Raw genomic sequence first — 25,289 nt, forward strand, 5'->3', positions numbered from 1 at the left:
TGAGTACCTCGTCATGCCATATGGGTTGTTGAATACTCCATCAGTCTTCCAATCATTTGTAGACGAGATTTTCAGAGACCTGCACGGGCAAGGTGTAGTGGTGTATATCTGTAGATGCTCTACAAATGGTCATGCCAATAACAAACTATCTGCTGATAAGTGACTGCTTGTTGAGGTTAAGTTAGGGTTTGGGTTAGGTTTAGAATAAGGGTTAGGGTAGTGGTTAGGGTTGGGTTAGTAAATAGTTGAAATGTTAATGATAGTATGTAGAGCATCTATAGATGGACTATCCAAATAAAGTATTACTAAATATTTTTGTTTGAGGAAAATGCATCTTCTATATTTGTGTAGGCTATATCTATAGAGCAAATGTTTTTCTGTCTGGTCTTTACTTACTACCACACACCACAAACACCACTTCCCCACCAGTGGCCCCCATCCCTAGCGGTCGCTTTATGTTGATTTTTGTAATTGTGCAAAGGGGAGTGAGTTTTCTTATGGTCCGTACTGGACATCGAGTTGAGTTGAATGTTGACTAGACTACTCTCACCACCTCAACCTACAGAACCTCAAGCGGAGATTGTTGTCATCAGAGAGAAGAACTGCAGCTCATATTGGACAACTATATGACATTAGGAAAATAAATAAACTTCTCAGTGACGCTTTGAGCATTGCCAGGGATGGACAAACAAAAAGGTAAGCTGAAGGAACATCAGTGGGATAGCAAGGCAAGACTACTTTCAAGCAAAATAATGTTTCAGCAATACCTAGACATGGTCATTTGCTGCTCCGATTTTTTTGTAAGATCACTAGGCTCCAAGCAAAGCGTCTCACGTCATAATTAATTTTATGTGGCTTAAACTTTCTAGTAAATTCTCTACAGGTTTTATCCATTTTTACTAACATCTAGCCTACCTTACATGATGTTTAGGCTTTAAATAAATGTATAATATTTTGTGTTAATTAATCAATTAGGCTAACTAATTGGGATATAATGTACTAGCCTATTATGTATTATTGACATATCACTTATATTAGATAAATGTAGAAATATTTTCCAGGTTGTGCATTTTCAGTTGTGCGCGAACGGTACAACTGCAAAGCTACAAAATGTTGCAAATAGTGATAGAGCTCCTTTCTTCTTGTTCACCATCAGTGCAGTGCGCAGCACTAGGCCTGTTTTACTAGGCCATCAGTTAATAATCTATCAGTCCATCAATCTATCTATTTTGTCTTCTATCAATTTAGTGCCACTTTACTCACTGGCTAATGAAGGAAGTTTTATTGACACCATGGATGTCCAAAAAAAAGACCTCCTGCAAGTTCCACTGAATCGAGGTGCTTTATGACTTTGTGGCTTTTATCATGCAATGTAGCCTATTTAATAGCGGAAGAAAATCAATAGGAAATAATACCCTCCTCTCTTTTCCCACCACTATGAAATCTACAGAGATTTTAAGGTTAAAGTCTGTCCCATTTCACTTCTCAGCGAGTTCCTGAGAAGTATTAAAGCAATTTGTTTTAATAGTCCTTTTCTTTAGCTTCCAATGCCCCAAAACATGATTGGAAATAAAATGACACCATGGATAATATTACATACCGACCAGGCACATGGCCTGCCTCTCTTTCACCACTCACCCAATGCTATTAGAGCAGATTTTTCTTCCACACTTTCCTTCTTCCATCTCATTGCTGCCATTATCTGGTCACCACTGGATAAAAAGGAAAACAAGCCTCTCCATGACAGACAGACAGACAGACAGGACACCTACCTACCTACCTACCTTCAAGAGCACACACACAACCCCAACACAGAGGAGAGTCATTTACATACTAGGCACAACAGATCAGGAACTCTTCTGTCACCAGTGAAGTCTTTTGATAGCTTTACATCAACAACATGTTCAGTATCCTACCATAGCTTTAGCCACTTCCTTCACATTTTGGAGTTGGTGTCTCAAGCAAATTTAGTTTTGCTAATAAATAGTTGAAAAGTTCCCTCTTGAAAAACTTTACTTCTGTATAATGAGTCCACTGATTTAGCACATCTGATTTAACATATCTGTCAATGGTCTCTCTGTTTGGTTAGAAATGAATGGTCACCTACTTTGAACATTCTTTGAATATTCTTTGTTTGCCATCACAGCTTAACATTGCCATCAGGTTAACAGACAGTATTTGTTTAGTGACTAGGTTTTAGCGCTTTCTTGTCAAATCTGTCGAGTCTGAAGGTTGCTATGTGCAGTTCAAACAAGTGAGGTAACAATAGAAGTCCTTTATCTCAAAGGGTTAGTAGTAATACCACATTAAGGGTCAATTTGTCTCCTTTTAATTAAAGACTATTACTATATTATGCAGGTATATTCTTTCAATAACAATGTTTTTCTTATGTGAAAAAAAACAATGTTTTTTGACTAAAGGGCTGCTGGCAAAGTTGGGAGACATGAAGTGAAGCATCATTGTAAATCATTTATTCCTAAAAGAAGACAAGCACATAGAAGAGGTGAAGAGAGTGAGCGAGTGAGTAAACAGGGGGGAAATGCTGATTGCCCTGCATGTCTTTGGTCTCTATGTAATTTCCACTATGTTTCTCTGTGTACCTGCCTGGAGTGATGAATTAATAAAAAACAACTGAGCTCGTGAGTGAGAGGGCTTCATTCAAGACAAGTCCTCAATGCCGCCCAGGCACTAAAGAGTTATTTTCATGGCGCCATTTAGAGACCATTGAGGACATCACATGTTTTATGTGGTCAATGTTGCAATGGCATTACAGAGTCCCTCCCATAATTTTCTCTTTTTGGTAACAAGTAGAGATAATGGGACTACTGCAGCACAAAAGGCCTCTGATTGCAGTGCCCACATACTGCAGGCTGCAGAACTGGGCCCTCACTGTGGGGCTAGAACAGTAGCACTGATCTATTCCCTTTGACGCTCTTCTACATGTAAAAAAAAGTCATCACACATACATGATTGTTGCATATTCACATAGCTCTTATATTGACATCTTCTTGAGTCTATTTTTGTTTGGCCACATATGGTATGCCTATACTATGAGGGTCAGTTTCCCCAGTCACAGAATAAGCCTAGTCCTTGACTAAAAAGCATTTTCAATGTAGTCTACTGTCTGTACTGAAAGGTATTTTGAGATTAAGAGGTTAATTGGTTAAGCTTTGCTTCTCTATTTGGAATCATGAATCTGCACTAACCTCATTAAGGGAGTCGTTCCTTCTCTAGTAAAGGATGTTTAGCAAATTAGGAGGGAACATGAAATTCAGCGGAATGCCAAAACAACTCTTCAAATCAAACCACTTTCTGTGTAGACACATTCACAAGCTCTGACTTGACGTAACAGAAGCGAGGATATGAGAAAAAAAATTCTCTGTTCATATGGATTTTGGTTTTCCAGGATCCATATTCATAAAACAGAGAGCTGATCTATGACCACTTTTTCCTTAAGATTACATGGACAGGAAAGACCTGATCCTAGATCAGCACTGCTGCTCTGAGGCTTTATGAATACGGCCCTGGCTTTCAGAAGGTTTAGAAGGTTCTAGTCCTTGTTGACGTCCGGGGGTGTAGAAGACTTGGAACCAAAAAGAAGCATACGGCCGAAATGGGCAGGGACTAACCAACAAAAAGGCTAGTTTTCATTTACCAGCCAACTCCTTTTTTCTAGTTACAACTTACGTCAGCTATGTTGCACTATGGATCCCTTGGGAAATGCAACTACCAATCCAGCCAATGATGGAATTTATAAATAAATTATCTGGGCTCCCGAAAGGACTGATCTGAAAAATATATATAAATGCGGCATGTAGTGTTGTAATACATTTAGCTAGCTTGCTTGAAGGTGCAGTCTGGGATCTTAAAGGGATACTTCGGGATTTATGCTTTTATGATTTAGGCCTTTTAGGGTTTTATTTTACAAATTTCTATGTTTCATGAGCTGAAATAAAAGATTCCAGAAATTTTACATAAGCACAAAAACCGTATTTATCTCTAATTTTGTCCACAAATTTGTTTGCATCCCAGTTAGTGAGCATTTCTCATGTTCCAAGATAATCCATCCACTTGAAAGGTGTGACATATCAAGAAGCCGATTAAACAGCATGATCATTACACAGGTGCACTTTGTGCTGGGGACAATAAAAGACCAGTCTAAAATGTGCAGTTTTGTCACACAACACCACATGTGTATTACCATCCAATGATTTTTTTTTCAATTGACTGATTTCCTTATATGTGATACGTTTCAGGAAACTAGGCATACGTCGCGGGTCACCATTTCACAGTAGAGCCTTTTGAACATAAACTTTTTTTTAATCAATTTTTGGGGGGGCAGAAATGCCTTCTCGAACATGTGAATTTCATGTGCCTTCATAACAAACGTGTATGCCATCTGTAAATAGCTGAGAAAATGAGTGGGCTGGAGATGAGTTTGGATTGGTCTGCCATATAGCACACTTCTGTCTATTTGAGCTGGTCACTATGTCTAGTAATCATGTCTAATGCAGCTTTTTTTGAAAGGATATCGAAAGGTGTCGTGGAGTAAAACGGCATAAGTGTTTCTCTCCACTTTCTGGAGGACCGAGTTTTGAAATCAGTGGAATTCAAGTATGAAAGCTTTTTTGTATTTTTTATTTAACTAGGCAAGTCAGTTAAGAACAAATTCTTATTGACAATGACGGCCTACCCCAGCCAACACTGGGCCAATTGTGTGTCACCCTATTGGACTCCCAATCACGGCCGGATGTGGTGCAGCCTGGATTAGAACCAGAGACTGCAATGAGATGCAGTGCCTTAGACCGCTGCCCCACTCGGGAGCCCTAGTTATGGACGTGGATGGACGTGTCTCCGAATTACATCTTCAAACTAAGGGCAACCATGGCATCTGTCCATGATGTATACGGGTATTACACATTTCTAATTTTGACAGAAAGTGGTTTCATTTCAAGTTAAAGTGTACTGCTGGCTCACTAGCTAACGTTATGTGTATGATCTTATTATTCGTATCTCAGAGCCATTTACTTGGCTAGTTATAGCCTATTGTTGCACAGTTACATTCACCAACACTCTTGATAACATGAAAACAGCCTAACCAGCTCTGCTTTGGCAAGTAAAATGGTGGGGTGTTTTCTCAATTCTAACTGTAAGTAGCTAACGGTAGCTACAGAAGTTTTGTACTTCACACTGTTCTATACAATTGACCTTATTTTAGCGGCCAGGTCAACTGTAATATGAATACAATTATAAAGCACTATTTCTCCCCTTTCCAGCAAAATCAATGATGAGACCTTCATGCTGCTTGTCTCTGCATGATTGAAGAAGGCAATGAAGAAGGCTCCGTTGGGTCTTTTTAAAAATTGAGTGTGGGGAAGTGAAACCTACTGCGTGATAGTGAAAGGGAGAGATATGCTGTGTGGGGAAACGGCTTTTTTCACCCGACCTGTCCAACTTATTGCCTCTAAAATGTAAATAAAACACTACAGAGTTTATATAATGTGTCATTACATACCTATTTGACGGTGTGTGTCGAATTTGAATTAGGTTTTTAGGGTGGCGCTAAAGTTATCTTCAGAAGTAAACAGCGGCTGTCACGGCTTTTGAGAGGCATGATGGCTTGCAGTAATGATGCAAAAAATGAATGCATTCAATTGTACAATTGACTAGGTATCCTGTCCCTATCCCTTTCTTGTTTTTAATTTGTGATTGAAGTGCTAAACCTGGTGGAGAGAATCTGAATTACACATAATGAGTTGCATGCTGTATGTTACGTCATGACACGTCACAATTTAACGTACAGCGTCAGAGATAACATAACAGCCTAACCAGCTCTGCGTGGGCAAGTAATGTTCAGTGAGCTGTTCTCTCATTTGTGTAGCTAGCAAGTTAGCTTGGGTGCTTAACTGATGTTAGTACGGAAAGCTTGGATCAACCCATAAAGAGATGGGTGAGGATATAGCTTAAGAGGGTGTGAAAGATGCTGAATGGGTGTAGACAAAGAAGGGCTCTCCAGTAGTAGTACCAAAACATTCAAAGGCCATTTTATCAAAAGTAAGTTTCCAAGTTAATCAGCTTTCAAAGCATAATTACTTTCCCATTGTTCCTCAACTGTAGTGTGTGATATAACATTTTATAGCTTTGAGTCTCTACTTTTATCCAATGTAAAAAACATAATTTAAAATGTTGCTACATAAGACCGATTTGAGCCAGGCAGTCACATATGAACTGCAACTCAGCAGAATCTTTGAAATTGTTGCATGTTTTGTTTATATTTTTATTCAGAATATATAAACAACTTTTGGGCTAGCTCATATTCTGAGCTAGCCATTAAAAAATATGGTCCATAGATCTACTTGAATCTAAAAAAAAATATGCTTGTTGTTGCAAAATGTTTACGAATGAGTAATGAATGTTGTGTCAACAGTGCTGAACCAGCTGATTACAGCCTTGCATTCATTCCTGGTGGTACTGGACAGTGAGAACCTCAGCTATATCGCTCAAGCCCAGAAGATGTCCATCTCAGAACTGCTGTCAAAGCTGAAAGACACCCCTGGTAGGTCACTGTTGTTACTTACTTACTTCGGCACATTTCCCAATGAAGAGGATTGGCCATCAAAAATGCCTGTAATGATGTACGCAGAGATTCGGGAAGCAAGTTCAGGGAGTGAATAGATTTTAAAAATAAATTAACAAAACAGGAACACAAACTGCGCACCGACATGAAACAGCAACAATGACGACTGGGGAAGAATCCAAAGGGAGTGACATATAAAGGGCAGGTAAATCAGGGAAGTGATGGAGTCCAGGTGAGTGTCATTATGCGCGTAACGCTGGTGACAGGTGTGCGCCCTAACGAGCAGTCTGATGACCTAGAGGCTGAGAGCACATGTGACAATGCCTCTCCAGCAAACTTGGCAAAAGATATGGAATTGCAGGAAATTTGCTTCAAAACAAACATTTTCTCTCAGGCTCATGGCAAAATGTGTAGAATAGCAGGATATTTGCATTAATACTGCAAAATGTTATATCATCCTCATAGCAAAATGTGAAGAATAGCATGAGAAGAGCTACAGGGGGGAAATAGGATTGCCCCCCCCCATTCTCATTTGGTCAGAGAGCTGTTTATCTGGTTTAGATTGTGTTGGTTTTCCTGTTGGCTGTAATTATTGTTTGGGCTGCTCCATCGAGTTTAACAAGATGAAAATGGTGCTGCCACTGGAGCTGACATGGGACCCCTGGCAACCTGAAACGAACACACCCAAAACAGTACTCCGTCGTTGTCTGTGTTTCTGTTGTTGGAACATAAACATTCAACAACACAAGTGTCAGTCTTTGTCCATGGTAGGTTCACACTCGATATATATATGTATATAGTATGTGGACACTTGCTCATTGAACATCTCATTCCAAAATCATGGGTTTAATATGGAGTTGGTCCCCCCTTTGCTGCTATAACAGCCTCCACTCTTCTGGGAAGGCTTTCCACTAGATGTTGAAACATGGCTGTGAGGACTTGCTTCCATTCAGCCACAAGAGCGGCCCTTTTTTTAAAGCTTTTTTTTGTACATTTAAACACAATCTACTTGTAGTGAAGCCGTTCAACATTTAAATGACATTCAGTCATATAACAGACACTCATGCAGAGCGACACACAGAAGCAACCAGGGTGAACGCCATGCTAAAGGGCACTTCGACAGATTTCCCACAAGGTCAAAAATGGAGACCCGAACCAATGACTTATCAGTCACTGGCCCAAGCTCCCAACTGCCAGGCCACTAGCCCTCCAAGACCCCCCCCCCCCCCTCCCACGTTTCCCTCAGAGCTGCCGCTCAATCATCCAAATGAGTTAATTTTTTTACTTTTATCTTTGACTGTCATTTTATCCCCCGCCCAGCAACTCCACTCCCTCTTGTCTCCATTTCCACATCCCCACCCTCAGTTTATCTCAGCCCATCCCATCTACTGTATCTCTGCTGGCCACATTCTTCAGATTTCTTTGCCCCATATATATCTTTCAACTATGCTGTGATGTTTAACAAACATTTTGAATCTATCTAATCAAATAGAATCCACAGATCCACAGATCCACAGCGAGTTGAATATAAATAATTTTACTAAGATTATTAGTAATTGACTTACCGTGTCTCTCTAGATCGCTGAACAATGCTATTTCTAGGGTCAATTTTAGATTAATGTTATGCTCATACTACATGAGGGCAATACCAAAACAATTGGTATATTGATTCTGTATGCTCACAACAAAATGTGCAGAGCTGTGTCATGACTCTCCTGACAGTGGATCAAAAGACCCATCAGCTAGGCAAATGTTTGAAGAGATTGCCAGACCTCCTCTCTCCAACAGAAGAGGAGCAGGGGGCTGTGCCTGTCTTGACACCTTAACACTGGGTCATAAATCTCTTTCTTGCCCTGCAATATTGGGAAAGGAATCCCTTTGTCTACTTAAGACCTTTGCAGCCAAAAACTCTAACGGCCAAAGAATGAAGGTTGGAACAATATTCATGAGATAGGAATATTAAGAATGGTCCATGGGGATCTAAAGAATAATGATGTCATATTCATTATTTTGTGATGTCATTAACCTGTTGCGACTCTAGGGGCAGTATTTTCATTTTTGGATAAAAAACGTTCCCGTTTTAAACGGGATATTTTGTCACGACAAGATGCTCGACTATGCATATAATTGACAACTTTGGTTAGAAAACACTCTGACGTTTCCAAAACTGCAAAGATATTGTCTGTGAGTGCAACAGAACTGATGTTACAGGCGAAACCTAGATAAAAATCCAATCAGGAAGTGCCGCATTTTTTGAAAGTGCTTCATGCCAATGACTCCTTATATGGCTGTGAATGGGCTATGAATGAGCTTACGCTTTCTACGTATTCCCCAAGGTGTCTACAGCATTCTGACGTCTTTTTACGCATTTATGTTGAAGAATAGCCGTAAGGGACCACATTGAGCAAGTGGTCACATGATGGCTCCCGCAGAAAATCTTGCGTAAAGTACTGAGGTAGCCATTATTCCAATCGCTTCTAATGAGAAACCAATTGTCCCAACGGATATATTATCGAATAGATATGTGAAAAACACCTTGAGGATTGATTCTAAACAACGTTTGCCATGTTTCTGTCGATATTATGGAGCTAATTTGGACAAAAGTTTGGTGTTGTAGTGACCGCATTTTCCGGTCGATTTCTCAGCCAAACGTGAAGAACAAACGGGAGCTATTTCGCCTCCAAAATAATATTTTTGGAAAAAAGGAACATTTGCTATCTAACTGGGAGTCTCCTGAGTGAAAACATCTGAAGTTCTTCAAAGGTAAATTATTTAATTTGATTGCTTTTCTTATTTTCGTGAAAATGTTGCCTGCTGCTAGCAGAGCCTAGCATAGCATTATGCCATGATAAACTTACACAAATGCTTGTCTAGCGTTGGCTGTAAAGCATATTTTGAAAATCTGAGATGACAGTGTGATTAACAAAAGTCTAAACTGTGTCTCAATATATTTCATTTGTGATTTTCATGAATAGGAAGATTTTCTAAGAAGATTTATGTCCGCTGCGTTATGCTAATTAGTTTGAGGCTATGATTACGCTCCCGGATCCGGGTTTGAGAGTCACAAGAAGATGGTATATCCAAGTAAAACCGTAACTCTGAAAGTGTACACAGCCTATGCATCAAGTTTACATCTAAATGTTGTATAAAATATATCATTAAATATGAAAATACTTTGAAGATGGCAATGTGATTTTAGCCTTCTAAATCAGATAATTGCTTTTCATATAAGTGTGCCCAGTCAGTAACCATGCCCAAGTGAGCACAGACATTGTGTTGGCATGATGGAACACCCCTTTTGGCCAGAGTGCTTAAAAGGACTCGGTAACAAAATGTACATTACACCAGCTTGACCGAAAAATTCTACAGACCAGCCGACGTATAGCATGAGCTAAACGTTACAAATGGTTAAAACTACCAGACCTGAAAGCGTGGCTACAAAGCCGAAAATGGTGAGACCTGTACATTGCCAGGTTACTGCTGGCATGTAAAGTGGTTGGGAGCAGAACCCTGAATAATCAATCATTGAGACCACTACGAGACCAAAAGACTTGAGACTGTGGTCCACACGTTGAAATTGTTAGAAACTCTGAAGATCTCAACCTCTACACGAGAAGATAACCTTACCTAAGGAGACCAGAAACATTCACAGTCTGCAGCTGTGCATGTAAAAGTGGTCCTAGAATTTGACCAAAGACATGAGGGGAAAGAAAGATCCCTCTTAGACAACCATTGGTGATATATCTATTCCAACAACCTCCCCACTAACAAAGAAGGACATTGTGACCTATGGTGGACAACCAGAGCCTTACATCGAGCCACTACCCATAGATGGATCCATCGAGTTCAACAGACATAGACAACGATCAAGGACAGCTACGCATTTGCAAGATGGCGTCGCTAGAGAGGGTCGCCTCGCTTCTAGAGTCCTTAGGAAACTATGCAGTATTTTGTTTATGTATTATTTCTTACATTGTTAGCCCAGAAAATCTCAAGTGTTATTACATACAACCGGGAAGAACTATTAGATATCAGAGCAATGTCAAATTACCAGCACTACGACCAGAAATAAGACTTTCCCGAAGCGGATCCTTTCTTCGAACTACCCGAGGCACTCGAACTGTTTCCAGAGGCTGACCCAAAACAACTTCGCCACAGGAGAGGTAGACCGAGCCGCCCTCTGGTCAGACTTCGGAGGCGCGCACACCACCCACCGCTTCCGAGTATTTTACTCGCTAATGTCCAGTCTCTAGATAACAAGGTAGACACAATTAGGCTAAGGTTTCTTTCCAGAGAGGCATCCGGGATTGTAACATACTCTGTTCCACTCTCTGGGGACATGCTGTCAGAGTCGATACAGCCACCGGGATTCTTTGTGCGTCGTGCCGACAGGAATAAACATCTCTCAAGGAAGAATAAAGGCGGGTATGTTTGTTTCATGATTAATGACTCATGGTGCAATTGTAACAATATACAGGAACTCAAGTCCTTTTGTTCACCGGACCTGGAATTCCTTCCAATCAAATGCCGTCCATATTATCTGCAAGATCATTTTCGTCAGTTATTGTCACTGCTGTGTATATATATCGCACACCAAGCCAAAACCAAGAGAGGTCTGAAGGAACTCCACTGGACTTTATGTTAACTGGAAACCATATATCTGGAGGCGGCATTTATTGTAGATAGGGATTTTAACAAAGAAAATCTGAGAACAAGGCTACCTCAATTCTATCAGCATATCGATTGTAGTACCCGGGCTGGCAGGACTCTGGATCACTGCTACTCTAACTTCCACGATGTATACAAGGCCGTCCCCTGTCCTCCATTCGGCAAATCGGACCACGACTCCATTTTGCCTCTCCTCTCCTGTAGGCAGAAACTCAAACAGGAGGTACCTGTGACTAGGACCATTCAACTCTGGTCTGACCAAATGGAATCAACACTGGATTGTTTGATCACGCAGACTGGGGCCCCAATAGGTCCATAGATTATGCAATCGCCATCACATTGCCCTATCCGATCTGGACAAGAGGAAAACAAGAGGAATGTAAGAATGCTGTTCATTGACTACAGTTCAGCATTCAACACCATAGTACCCTCCAAGCTCATCATTAAGTTTGAGGCCCTGGGTCTCAACCCCGCCCTGTGTGATTGAGTCCTGGACTTCCTGAAGGGCTGTCCCGAGATGGTGAAGGTAGGAAACAACATCTCCACTTCACTGATCCTCAACACTTGGGGCCACACAAGAGTACGTGCTCAGTCCCCTCCTGTACTCCCTGTTCACCCATGACTGCATGGCCATGCACGCCTTGAATTCGATCATCACGTTTGCAGATGACACAACAGTGGTAGGCTTGATCACCAACGACGAGACAGTCTATAGGGAGAAGGTGAGGGCACTCTGAGTGTGGTGTCAGGAAAACAATCTCTCTCTCAATATCAATAAAACAAAGGAGATGATCGTGGACTTCAAGAAACAGCAGAGGGAGCACAGCCCTATCCACATCGATGGGACAGCAGTGGAGAAGGTGGAAAGTTTCAAGTTCCTCTGCGTACACATCACGGACAAACTGAAATGGTCACAGACGGTGTGGTGAAGAAGGTGCAACAGCGCTTCTACAACTTCAGGTGGCTGAAGAAATTTGACTTGTCACCTAAAACCCTCAAAAACTTATATAAATGCAAAATTGAGAGCATCCTGTTGGGCTGTATCACATGGCAACTGTATGGCAACTGCACCGCCCACGAATGCAGGGATCTCCAGAGGGTGGTGTCTGCACAATGCATCACAGAGGGCTAACTACCTGCCCTCCAGGACACATACAGCACCTGATGTCACAGGAAGACCAAAAAGATCATCAAGGACAACAATCACCCGAGACACTGCCTGTTCCCCCGCTACCGTCCAGAAGGCGAGGTCAGTACAGGTGCATCAAAGCTGGGACCTAGAGACTGAAAAATAGCTCCTATCGCAAGGCGAACAGTTAAACAGCCATCACTAAGACAGAGGCTGCTTCCTACATATAGACTTGAAATCATTGGCCACTCTAACAAATGGATCACTAGTCACTTTATTAATGCCACTTTAATAATGATGTTTACATAATACTCATCCCAGATGTATATACTGTATTTGTGTGCATTAGGTAGTTGTTGTTAAATATTTCTGCACATTAATATCTGCTAACCATGTGCATGTGACCAATGCAGTTTGATTTGATTTGATAAATATATTGACTAACCCGAATGAGCAGGGGTTAGGGTGCTGCGTATCAATATTTCCATGAGCGTAGCTTCCAAATATATGTACAAGTTGACTTTCTTTGTCCCACCCTCTTCCCATTGTGTAACAAGACATCACATCATGTCAGACCACTAGGGACTTTTATCTCATGTAAGTGTGTTTATGTATTATGTGGTATTATTTAGTTAGTTAGTAAATAAAGAGTTAAGCAAATTTGTGTATTGCTTATTCATCAATAAGGTTAGGGGTCTTGCAGATATCAAGAGGTCTACGACGTTCAGATTGAGACTGATGAGGTAATGATTAGTGACTGTTATCGATACGTCTATAAGATTTAATTCTGAGATGGTAACTCATTAAACAACTTTTTTCATGGTGCCCCAAATTCCTAATTAGTTAATTGGATAACAATAAACATAGTTTGTTTGATTGGATCAGTAATCAGATTAATGATAATCACATCATGACATTTGCGATGATTGTATGTCCAAAATATTCAACATTTTGTTGGTGGCAAGAATTCTGTACAATAATTATAGTTGAAAAGCACAGTCTTGAATCTTCTGTCGTTTTATATATCAACTCATACAGCCATGTACCATGAAATCGGTACATCAACAAGCTCTCACAACTATTTTGCAATCTGTATGGCACACCTGTCAACATCCTGGTCCTCAAATGAAGCTTTCCTATTTATGATATTTTTTATTCCTCCACCAGTTTTGATCCTTATATTGGGCAGACAGACCTCCTGCCGCTGCCACCTGCCACCTGCCTCCTCCATTTTTGGGGTAATGCTGTAATCAATTGGTTGTAATATTGGATTGAGCAGACTTTCCCATACAATTCTGAAGACTTTACTCTACCAATTTTAAATATAATTTTAAAACAAAATTTCATTTTGAAACATATTTTCTATCAAGCAGCACATTTGTGTTCAGCCACAATATTTGTTGTCAAATTTTGTAATATTTGTTCTATCTTTTCAGAGGAATGAAATTGAAATTGTAACCAGCTCTGTGATGCTTGTTTAAAAAAAGGTAGAAACTTTGAAAAAGGTTTCATTTTCAATTAATCAAAAATGAGACATGGCAATCTGCATAAAGGCATAAAAAGGAACATTTTTAACAATGAGGTTCAAGTTTGAACATTTAAGGTTCAAGTAAAACTTTTGTATAAGCGAAGCTTTAAGACAAGGTTTAGTGCTTTTATATTTAATAATCTCAACCCACCCAGTTCATATTCATTATATAGATAGGTGTCACGCCCTGATCTGTTTCACCTATCTTTGTGAATGTCTCCACCCCCTGCAGGTGTCGCCCATCTTCCCCATTATTCCCTGTGTATTTATACCTGTGTTCTCTGGTTCTGTTGCTAGTTTGACTTGTTTGTCAAGTCAACCAACCAACGGTTTTGTCTCAGCTCCTGCTTTTCCCTAGTCACTCTTTTCTCGCCCTCCTGGTTTTGACCCTTGCCTGTCCAGTCTCTGAGCTCGCCTGCCTAACCACTCTGCCTGCCCCTGAGCCTGCCTGCAGTCCTGTTACTTTGTCACACTACTCTGGATTATCGACCCCTGCCTGCCTTGACCTGCGTTTGCCTGTCCCTGTTGCTGTAATTAAACATTGTTACTTCAACACAGTCTGTATCTGGGTCTTACCTTCAAACCTGATAGATATGCATTCTTTATCGTGGTTTAGCCTCCCAGATAAAGTGGAAAAAAGTTCTCATATCTTGTCTATTTTTACTAGTTTTCTATTGAAATCCATTGTGGAGAGCTCATTTACAGTATCAGACAAAAGTTTGGACACACCTACTCATTCAAGGGTTTTTCTTTATTTTTACTATTTTCTACATTGTAAAATAATAGCAAAGATATAAAAACTATGAGATAGCACATTTGGAATCTAAAAAAAATGTGAAACAAATCTAAATATATTTTAGATTCTTTAAAGTAGCCATAATAATGACAACTTTGCACACTCTTGGCATTCTCTCAACCAGCTTCATCTGGAATGCTTTTCCAACAGTCTTGAAGGAGTTCCTACATATGCTGAGCACTTGTTGGCTGCTTTCCTTCACTCTGCAGTCCAACTCATCCAAAACCATCTCAATTGGGACTATGTCGGGTGATTGTGGAGGCCAGCTCATATGATGCAGCACTCTCCTACTTGGTCAAATAGCCCTTACACAGCCTGGAAGAGTGTTAGGTCATTGTCCTGTTGAAAAACAAATGATAGTCCTGCTAAGCGCAAACCAGAGGGTATCACTGCAGAATGCATTGGTAGCCATGCTGGTTAAGTCTGCCTTGACTAGCAAAGCACCCCACACCATCACACCTCCTCCTCCATGCTTCACGTTGGGAACCACACATGCAGATATCATCCGTTCACCTAAACTGGGTCTCACAAAGACACGGTGGTTGGAACCAAAAATCTCAAACTTACGATCGTCGTAAGGAACGGACCAAAATGCAGCGTGGTATGTGTTCATGATGATTTTTTAATTATAGAAAGCACTGACCACTGAATACAAACTATACAAAACAATAAACGAATAACGACCGTGAAGCTATAATGAGAACTGTGCTGACACAAGCAACTAACATGGACAATCACTGAGGGGCTCTGGCGCCTCTGGACTGAGGGGCTCTGGCGCCTCTGGACTGAGGGGCTCTGGCGCCTCTGGACTGAGGGGCTCTGGCGCCTCTGGACTGAGGGGCTCTGGCGCCTCTGGCGCCGGACAGGCGGGAGACTCCGGCTGCGCTGGAGAGGAGGAAGGCTCTGGCAGCGCTGGACAGAGAAGCTCTGGCGCCTCTGGACTGAGGGGCGGAAGTTCTGGCAGCGCCGGACAGGCGGGAGACTCCGGCTGCGCTGGAGAGGAGGAAGGCTCTGGCAGCGCTGGACAGAGAAGCTCTGGCGCCTCTGGACTGAGGGGCGGAAGTTCTGTCAGCGCCGGACAGGCGGGAGACTCCGGCTGCACTGGAGAGGAGGAAGGCTCTGGCAGCGCTGGACAGAGAAGCTCTGGCGCCTCCGGACTGAGGGGCTCTGGCGCCTCTGGACTGAGGGGCGGAAGCTCTGGTAGTGCCGGACAGGCGGGAGCACCTGTATTGATGGGACAGCCTGGTGCGGGGTGCCGGCACTGGTGGTACCGGGCTGGGGACACGCAGGGTGAATGCCTTGCATACTACGCCAAATCAACTGCTCTCTCTCTCTCTTCACACTCCCCCAATTCTGTTAACACCTCCTCGAGTGTCTCCTCATCTCCCATCCATTCACTCTCCTCCATTCTGTCCAATAAATCCTCGAACCTCTCAGACACAGCCCTCAGCTTCGCCGACAGCTCCGATAAAATCCATGGCTCCTTACGGTAAACAGGGGGAGTTGGCTCAGGTCTGGCTCCTGACTCTGCCACACTCTCCCTGTGCCCCCCCCAAGACATTTTTGGGGCTGCCTCTCGGGCTTCCAGCTGCTCTGCCGTGCCAGCTCCTCATATTGCCGCCTCTCTGCTTTTGCTGCCTCCAGCTCGGCTTTGGGGCAGCAATATCCCCCTGGGTCTCTGCCCAGGGTCCCTTCCCGTCTAGGATCTCCTCCCAAGTCCACTTCTCCAAATAGTGCTGCCTCTCCCATTGCTGCTGCGTCTCCTGCTGCACCTGTTGCTTCTCTTGCTGCTGCCTCTGTTTACCACACCGCTTGGTCCTTGGTTGGTGGGTGATTCTGTCACGATCGTCGTAAGGAACGGACCAAAATGCAGCGTGGTATGTGTTCATGATGATTTTTTAATTAAAGAAAGCACTGAACACTGAATACAAACTATACAAAACAATAAACGAACAACGACCGTGAAGCTATAATGAGAACTGTGCTGACACAAGCAACTAACAGACAATCACCCACAAAGAAACAGTGAAACCCAGGCTACCTAAGTATGATTCTCAATCAGAGACAACTAATGACACCTGCCTCTGATTGAGAACCATACTAGGCCGAAACATAGAAATCCCAAAATCATAGAAAAACAAACAGACTGCCCACCCCAACTCACGCCCTGACCATACTAAATAACGACAAAACAAAGGAAATAAAGGTCAGAACGTGACTGGTTTAATGTCCATTGCTCATGTTTCCTGGGCCAAGCATGTCTCTTCTTATTATTGGTGTCCTTTAGTAGTGGTTTCTTTGCAGAAATTTGACCATGAAGGCCTGATTCACTCCTCTGAATAGTTGATGTTGAGATGTGTCTGTTACTTGAACTCTGTGAAGCATTTATTTGGGCTGCAATTTCTGAGGCTGGTAACTATAATGAACTTTCCTCTGCAGCAGAGGTAACTCTGGGTCTTCCTTTCCTGTGGTGGTACTCATGAGAGCCAGTTTCATCATAGTGCTTGATGGTTTATGCGACTGCACTTGAAGAAACTTTCAAAGTTCTTGAAATGTTTCATATTTACTGACCTTCCTGTCTTAACCCTCCCGTGGTCCTGGGGTCAGGGTGACCCAGGTCCTGTGTGTGGAGGGCTCCCCTTTCTGCGCTCTGTGCTCGCAGGTCAGAGCGACCCAGGCCCTGTGTTTCCAGGGCTCTCGCTCTGCGCTGGTGGGTCAGAGCGACCGTGCCAGCCACTGGCGAGGCGTGTGCCTTTGAGCGTAGTAGAGTGTCTGCGAGTGTGGCGAGGCTGTGCCTGGCTCCCCGCTCTGCGCTCTGTGCTCTGTCCTCTGGGCTCTGCGCTCTTGGGTCAGAGCGACTCAGCCAGCCGCTGCACAGGTCCGGACGTGCTCCGCTGTGTGCTAGAGAGCAGCCGAGTGTTGCAGTTGCGCTCTGCGCTCCTGGGTCAGAGCGACCCAGCCAGCCGCTGCACAGGTCCGGACGTGCTCTGGGCTCACCGCTCTGCGCTCATGGGTCAGAGCGACCCAGCCAGCCGCTGCACAGTTCCGGACGTGCTCCGCTGTGTGCTAGAGAGCAGCCGAGTGTTGCAGTTGCGCTCTGCTCTCGTGGGTCAGAGCGACCCAGCCAGCCGCTGCACAGTTCCGGACGTGCTCCGCTGTGTGCTAGAGAGCAGCCGAGTGTTGTAGTTGCGCTCTGCGCTCCTGGGTCAATGCGACCCAGGCCCTGTGTTTCCAGGGCTGGCCCTCTGCGCTCTGTGCTCTGCGAGTCCGAGCGACCCTGTCAGCCACTGGCGAGGCGTATGCCGTGGAGCGTACTAGAGTGTCTGCGAGTGTGGCGAGTGTTCTTGTTGCGCTCTGCGAGTCAGAGCGACCCAGCCAGTCCCTGCACAGGTCCGGACGTGCTCCGCTGTGTGCTAGAGAGCAGCCGAGTGTTCTTGTTGCTCGGCTGGGGTTTGGGTCAACTGCACAGGGCTACACAGGTGTGTGCAAGCGAGCCTCGAGCATTTTCGGGTCTCGGTCTCCCGCGTAAGCCGTCCGGGCCGGCCCTACGTAGAGAGGATACTAATATTGTCAGCGGCACCCACCAACACCAACCCGCACACCCACACACACACACACGGCGCCCCACCCGTGCCAAGTGCGCTCTTCCCCGCAGCTCAGCGGACCCGCTCGGCTCCACCGATCGGCCATGGCCGCGCGTTTTACGGCCGCGCAGGTTCTAGAGCAGATCTTGTCCAGCGTGGACCAAGAAGACTACTCGGATTGCCAGGAGGAGGAGGAGGAAGAGGTTTCGGAAGACGAAGACGGGGAGGAATACAACCCCGAGCGCCGCGAGGTCGACGATGCCTCTTCTCCCTCTTCTGAGGAAGAGCCGCCCGAGGACGAGCACGAGGACGAGCACGAGGACCGCGACGAGGAAGAGATCTCCTCGGCCTCGGACCAACGGGAGCCGCCGTTGCTGTCGAACGGCAAAATCGAGTGGTCTCCCGTGGCCTACGGCCGCCACCGCGGGCCCCTGGCGATCTGCCACGCCGGGCCGGACCAGACTCCGGGCCCCACGGCCTATGCCGCGACACAGGCCCGCGACATCGCGTCTGCCTTCCACCTGTTTGTCACACCGGCGATAGAAAGGATAATTGTGGAAATGACGAACCTGCACGGGGCCAGAAAATACGGCGACGGCTGGCGACCCATGGACGCCACAGACCTGTGCGCCTACCTAGGGCTGCTGTTCCTAGCGGGCGTATACAGGTCCCGGAGCGAGGTCGCGGCAAGCCTGTGGGACGCCGAGAGCGGCAGGACCGTCTTCTGAGCCACCATGTCGCTCGAGGTCTTTCACAGGTACTCGAGGCTGCTGCGATTCGACGACCGCCAGTCGAGACCCGCCAGACTCGCCACGGACAAACTCGCAGCCATACGGGAGGTCTGGGACCTGTAGGAGGCGCGGCTGCCGGCCCTCTACAACCCGGGGCCCGACGTGACGGTGGACGAGCAACTGGTCCCGTTCAGAGGTACTGTGCTTGCGCTTGTGCGCGTGCGTGCGCGTGTGCTTACATGTCTATACAGAGCGTGTGTAACACAAAAGTTGGCCCTTGTCTACCCCGTTGCACACAGTAACCACACTAATGTCTTGTCTCCTTTCCAAAAGGCCGCTGTCCTTTCCGTCAGTACATCCCCAGCAAGCCGGCCAAATACGGCATCAAGTCGTGGGTGGCCTGCGACGCCAAGTCCAGCTACGCTTGGAAGATGCAAGTGTATACCGGCAAAGCGGCCGGTGGAGGCCCCGAGAAGAACCAGGGGATGCGCGTCGTCCTCGATCTGACATCGGGCCTGAGCGGTCGCAACGTCACCTGCGACAACTTCTTCACTTCCTACGACCTGGGCCAGCGGCTCCTCGAGAGGAACCTCACCATGGTGGGCACGGTGAGAAAGAACAAGGCCGAGCTCCCGCCCGCGCTGCTCGAGTCCAGGGGCAGACAGGTCCTGTCCTCCAGGTTCGCCTTCACGCCCACCGCCACTCTGGTGTCCTACCTGGCAAAGAGAAACAAGAACGTGCTACTCTTGAGCACGCTGCACACAGAGGGCCACATCAGAGATCGCCGCGACAGGAAGCCGGCCCTCATCCTAGACTACAACTGCAACAAGGGCGGCGTGGACAACCTAGACAAGGTGGTGGGCACCTACAGCTGCAGACGGATGACTGCCCGCTGGCCCCTGGTCGTCTTCCACAACATCCTCGACGTGTCCTCCTACAACGCCTTTGTCATATGGCGAGAGATCAAGCCTGACTGGATGCCTGGCAAGCGGAACAAGCGCAGGTTGTTCCTCGAGCAGCTGGGAAAGGCACTCGTGAAGCCGCTGATCCAAAGAAGGCAGCATCTGCCCCGCACCGAAGCGGCGTCAGCCCTCGTAAAAGTCCTACAGAGTGCTACGGCGGCGCCTCCTGATCAACAGCGCGAGGGCCCCGCCGCTGGCACAGCCGCTGCCCCAGCCACCGGGGCAAGTAAGAGGAAGAGGTGTCAGCTCTGCCCACCCAAGAAGGACTCCAAGACACACACGGTGTGCTGCAGGTGTAAGAAATAAATCTGCAAAGGCTGTTCACACGCCTACTGTCACACTTGCGCACATTGGGCCTTTAGCCAGGACGGGACAGGGTGACCCGGAGGACGCGGGGACTAGACACAGTACCAGGACAACGGGAGGGTTAAAGTAATTATTGACTGTCATTTCTCTTTGCTTATTTGAGCTGTTCTTGACATAATAATATGGACTTGGTCCATACCACCCCTACCTTGTAGGACACAACTGATTGGCTCAAATGCATTAAGAAGGAAATAAATTACACAAATGAACTTTTAAGAAGGCACACCTGTTAATTGAAATGCATTCCAGGTAAGTACCTCATGAAGCTGGTTGAGAGATTGCCAAGAGTGTGCAAAGCTGTCACCAAGGCAAAGGGTGGCTATTTGAAGAATCTCAAATATAAAATATATTTTGATTTGTTTTACACTTTTTTGGTTCCTACATGATTCCATATGTGTTATTTCATAGTTTTGATTTCTTCACTACTATGTTACAATGTAGAAAATAGTAGAAATGAACAAAACCCCTTGAATGAGTAGGTGTTCGAAAACTTTAGACTGGTAGTGTATATATAGTCTTCTTAATAATAATAAATACATACGCATGTCGGCATCACTATAACACAACTCAGTCTTCATCGTTTGTGTATACTTAATATTTGCCTTGGAACAGTCTAAGCCCCGTCTAAACCGGGGCTGGGGGAGGGTACTACTAAGCTATATGGAATTGTTTTAAGAAGGTCATACCAAGGATCATTTAGCTACTTAATTTTGAATTGTCGAAGTTTCTCAAAAATATATTTAAACAAATGACTGCTATTAGCCCATTCAAACACATGGAATAACAGACACGAGTCTTGTGAGACCTGTGGGCATCCTAGAGCAAATAAACCAATATGTATGTGTTTGTGATAGTCTCACCTTTACATAGAGGGGTGTATTGTGTGTTTTGTGCATAGAGTGTAGCCCAAACTGTAAGGATGCTACAAACAGAAGATGGCAGATTGGCTAGACCGACTTAAGACAAGTCCCAAGACAATTGTGGGATCTTAGAGAAAGAACACCATCGTGTTTGTGAGAGTTTCATCTTCCATAAAGGGTTGATGTCCCTTAATAGTTTTGTAGGCCAAACAGTTCGGATGCTACAGACGATTTTGTGAGAAGACCGATTTTCGGAATGTCTCATGGTCTGACAAACACCTCTGTCACCTTTCACCGCCGATGTGGAAGTGTCACATAGGTGGATGTGTTGGATTGAGACGCATCCAAAGCAAAAAAACTGAGCAAATTTTATGGAGATTTCTTTTATTATTCTCATTATATTTCCACGGGTGCGCGGATATCGACCATAGGGGCTTAATGATGGTGACAACTTATCCTTCCACCTATCCTTCTACTTTATATTGTGTTTTCAGGAAATGAAATGTAAATCTATCAAAACAATTCCAGAGGGAAGACCCTGGGCCCCCCGTCTACATACATAAAAGAGCAAAATTGTGATGTGGATATTGGTGGGAGGGAGGGACAAACAGTAGACGGGGGGGGCCCGGGGGTCCTCCCTCTGGAATTGTTTTGACAAATTCAAAATGCATTTCTTGCCATTCTGCACAGTTTGACATGACTTATTATGCCTCTCTTGAAAACAATATGTTTACCATGGCTATACTTACTTATCTACTAACCACGTACTCTACTGTTGTTACCAATCTTGCCACCTTTACCACCTCTAATGCCAATGAAAATTCAGTCATCATGCATCTGACCATTGAATAAACACACTGCTGTGTGAAGTGGCTGTAATGACAACATAGTGCCGGGTCCTTGTCTGCGTTTCTGTCATTAGAAGAAAAACTTTCAGAATGACTGAGTTTATGCTGACAGAATAGTCGAGAGACATACTTGGAATCAACCTTCGGGATCAACATTCTACTGCACTTTATAGAAGATTCCCCTGTCCTTGTAAAGTCCTTCTGTGTCCCTGTTATCCTGCTGGCCACTGTATCAGCGTGGAAGGAAAATCTGGGCCATGGATGACAGAGCACGCTTCTTGGAGCTGAACCAGGAGGATTCTTCTCCAGCTCTCATGCAGATTCAAGGGAAGTGTGTCTGGGACCGTTCCTCTCATCTCTGTCCAGGAGATGAATCTGCCTGAGTGCATCATTCAACCTCCATGGGCCCTGGTCAAAAGTAGAGCACTGTAAATGGTATGGGATGCCATTTAGGCACATGTATTTTTTTGGCATTTTAAGAGACAGGCCAATGTTTGCCTGAAGAACAAATATATGTGGATGATTTAGCACATCATGCTACACAAGGTTAATAAGGAAGAATCTATGCACCATACTGTTGTTCAGTATATGGTCCAAATAATTTACAAACTGTAAAATCTAATCTTGAATAGCTGGAATTCAGGATCCTGACACAATTTGGAAATATCTGAACAGAGATAGGGACCTTGAAAAATTCATTGAGACACTTTGTTTGTCTGTGTTCTTGTGTTCCAGTTGAGGATGCTGAGTATATGTTCATGAGCTGTCCATCAGGGACCCCAAGCATCGATCTCAGGGAAACCCAGCTGTCAGGCACAGGTACATGACTGCATTTCTCTCATCAGTATAATGTACATTTGATTTTGTCACTAATGTATTGAGGTGGAGGTTATACAGGTGTTTTTTCCTGTAACCTCTGACATTTAACCTGTAACCTAGCTGTGACCTTTACCGCCAGATGGCCTTTTCCAGTCAGGACCAGACCCGGACTCAGCCAAGGAACCCTCGTCCTCTGCATCCCCCGAATGGCTACGGAAAGGGGTTAGTGCTTATCACAACACTTGCCATAGTTGTTGATAACTTTAGTTCAGGTCATTTGGTGTGCATTCCTCCACTTACACCCTGTATTGAACAATGTTAAACCCCATAGATTAAATTCTTAACCTATTTGGGTAACACTTTATTTTTAGGGGTTCTTATTACACGATAAGAAGTATTGTAGTTAATTGTAGTAACTCATAGTTATACTGTAATAAAAACATAACTGGTGGTAATTGCAGTCTGTAATTATAGAGCTACTGCAAAAAATACTTGTTGCCATGCTTTTCATAAATGGGCAAGTTTCCACTAAATTCACCAATTTAGTGTTAAGTTTCTACTCAGCTGCATCAAATTCAATAAGAATTGTCATGAGTTTGTAAACTCTTGTGGACAGATGCGCAGGGTGTCTGGGATTACAAAGGTTGGTGGCTTAATAAGCTAACTAGTCTTTGTCAGGATGTTTTGGGTATATGTGATTCATTATAGCTGATGATGTGTATCTTTGGTTTCGTGATCTTTGTTCCCAGTGCCTATGAAATCAATTGAATATCTTACATTTGGGTTGTGTCCATTGACAGTAGTATTGTAAGCAAAATGTTCAACAGTGTTGGGACTTAATTGTGAAAAGGGGTGTCTTGTTGTTGGAGTCCTGAGATGTTTAAAATAGCAGCCTCAAGTCCAAGTTAGTGTGCTTTTATCACACAATAATGTGAGGTGAACATTCACAGGACTAATTCGGCCTGCATTATAAAATGTTCCAACTAAAATACCTGAGTGATGTAAGAATAGGTTTGCTTTCTAAATTCAGAGCCAACTTTGTTATTGTGTCACAAAAAATATCTGCAGCACCCAACCTGTTTTAATTATGTGATGCAGCAGACATTTTGGAAGGTTGGGAGTACATTCTAGTGGGCTACAGAGTAAGTGGCCAGTGCTCCTCTTCAGATGACTGGGAGAGAAAGTTACAGCAAGGAGGTGAAGATTCAGTGACAGCATTTATTTTCAGGTCCTTCGCCAGAGCATGTGACTATAATGACAAGGAAAAGCGCTGGGCCGTGCAGCACATGAGGGCCAACCACATGTCCAACCACATGTCTCGCCAAGTGTTTTTTTAATATATTTTTTTACCTTTATTTAACTAGGCAAGTCAGTTAAGAACAAATTCTTATTTTTAATGACGGCCTAGGAACAGTAGGTTAACAGAAGGGGCAGAACGACAGATTTGTATCTTGTCAGCTCGGGGGTTTGAACTTGCAACCTTCCAGTTACTAGTCCAACACTCTAACCACTAGGCTACCCTGCCGCCAAGTGTTGAGGAGTGCAAGAGGTCAGAGGGCACTCTCCTGCCTCGATCACGGGCCTTTTCAAATGGCCAGTGGGAGAGACCCAAAATAAACAACATATAAAGGGGGGTAGCCTAACTATTCATCTTCATAGATGATCAACTGCAAAACCACTGTAAACTAAGCCTCTTCTCTGCTGCATGGAACTCTGTTCTTCCATCCTCCTCAAGGCTTTTGTCAGGGCCAGAGAGAATCCCAGCACGGGGATTCGTAATCAGGGTTTATGCTGAGAATCAAAGTGGGAATGAACGGTTGAGGGGAAAGAGGGTCAGTTTCAGCAAGAGAGGAAATGCTCTGTTTATGCGAGAGGCCATCTCCTCCTCTGATGCCATTGGTGGAGATGGAGCCACGGTAGAGGAAGTGGATGTTAATGCCACAATTACATCTGTCTATGTGATGGAGTGATAGAAAACCCACACAGGAGGAGGAAGTCTAATGGCCAGAGTCAAAACTCCCCAGAGACCATGAGCTCAGTGGCAGCCTTCCGTTCTGTGGGCACACACAGACACTTAAATGGCAGGCTACATACACATTCATACACACACTCATGCAGGTATGCTCACATACACAATAAGTAGGTCCAGAACCCCAAGAGAAGGAGAACTTTTGAAGACCACATAGGAGGCTGCTCTGTTTACCGTCTGAAACTCAAGACTCACTCAAGACTCTCATCCAGTGCCGTAGTACTACTATGAATCTAAATGACCTTTATTCGCCAAGAACATTTACACATACTCTGTGATATGGTGCTGCCAGTGATAGACAACATTTAGAGACATACAGTCAATGAAGTTAAAACTAAGTTTACATACATTATATACACGTACAACTAGGTAAAGTGAACATAAAGCTACAG

At 44.4% G+C, this 25,289-nt stretch overlaps 1 protein-coding gene across 2 annotated transcripts in view; it reads left to right on the forward strand.

The window, feature by feature from the left end:
* Window positions 1-518: 518 nt before the first annotated feature.
* LOC109872283 (actin filament-associated protein 1-like 2) overlaps window positions 519-25,289 on the forward strand; it is a 59,952-nt gene continuing 35,181 nt past the window's right edge. The window contains exons 1-4 of one of the 2 annotated variants that reach the window (XM_020463465.2): window positions 519-696; window positions 6,428-6,556; window positions 22,785-22,868; window positions 23,008-23,090. In XM_020463465.2, the coding sequence (XP_020319054.2) occupies window positions 681-696; window positions 6,428-6,556; window positions 22,785-22,868; window positions 23,008-23,090 (312 nt within the window). In that variant the 5' untranslated portion in view covers window positions 519-680. Of the gene's footprint in view, window positions 697-2,423; window positions 2,521-6,427; window positions 6,557-22,784; window positions 22,869-23,007; window positions 23,091-25,289 lie in introns of those variants that run through there. The other variant, XM_031807372.1, reaches the window with a different exon arrangement.

This window comes from Oncorhynchus kisutch, linkage group LG27 (genome assembly GCF_002021735.2).
Source record: "Oncorhynchus kisutch isolate 150728-3 linkage group LG27, Okis_V2, whole genome shotgun sequence".
In the NCBI taxonomy this organism is placed as follows: domain Eukaryota; kingdom Metazoa; phylum Chordata; class Actinopteri; order Salmoniformes; family Salmonidae; genus Oncorhynchus; species Oncorhynchus kisutch.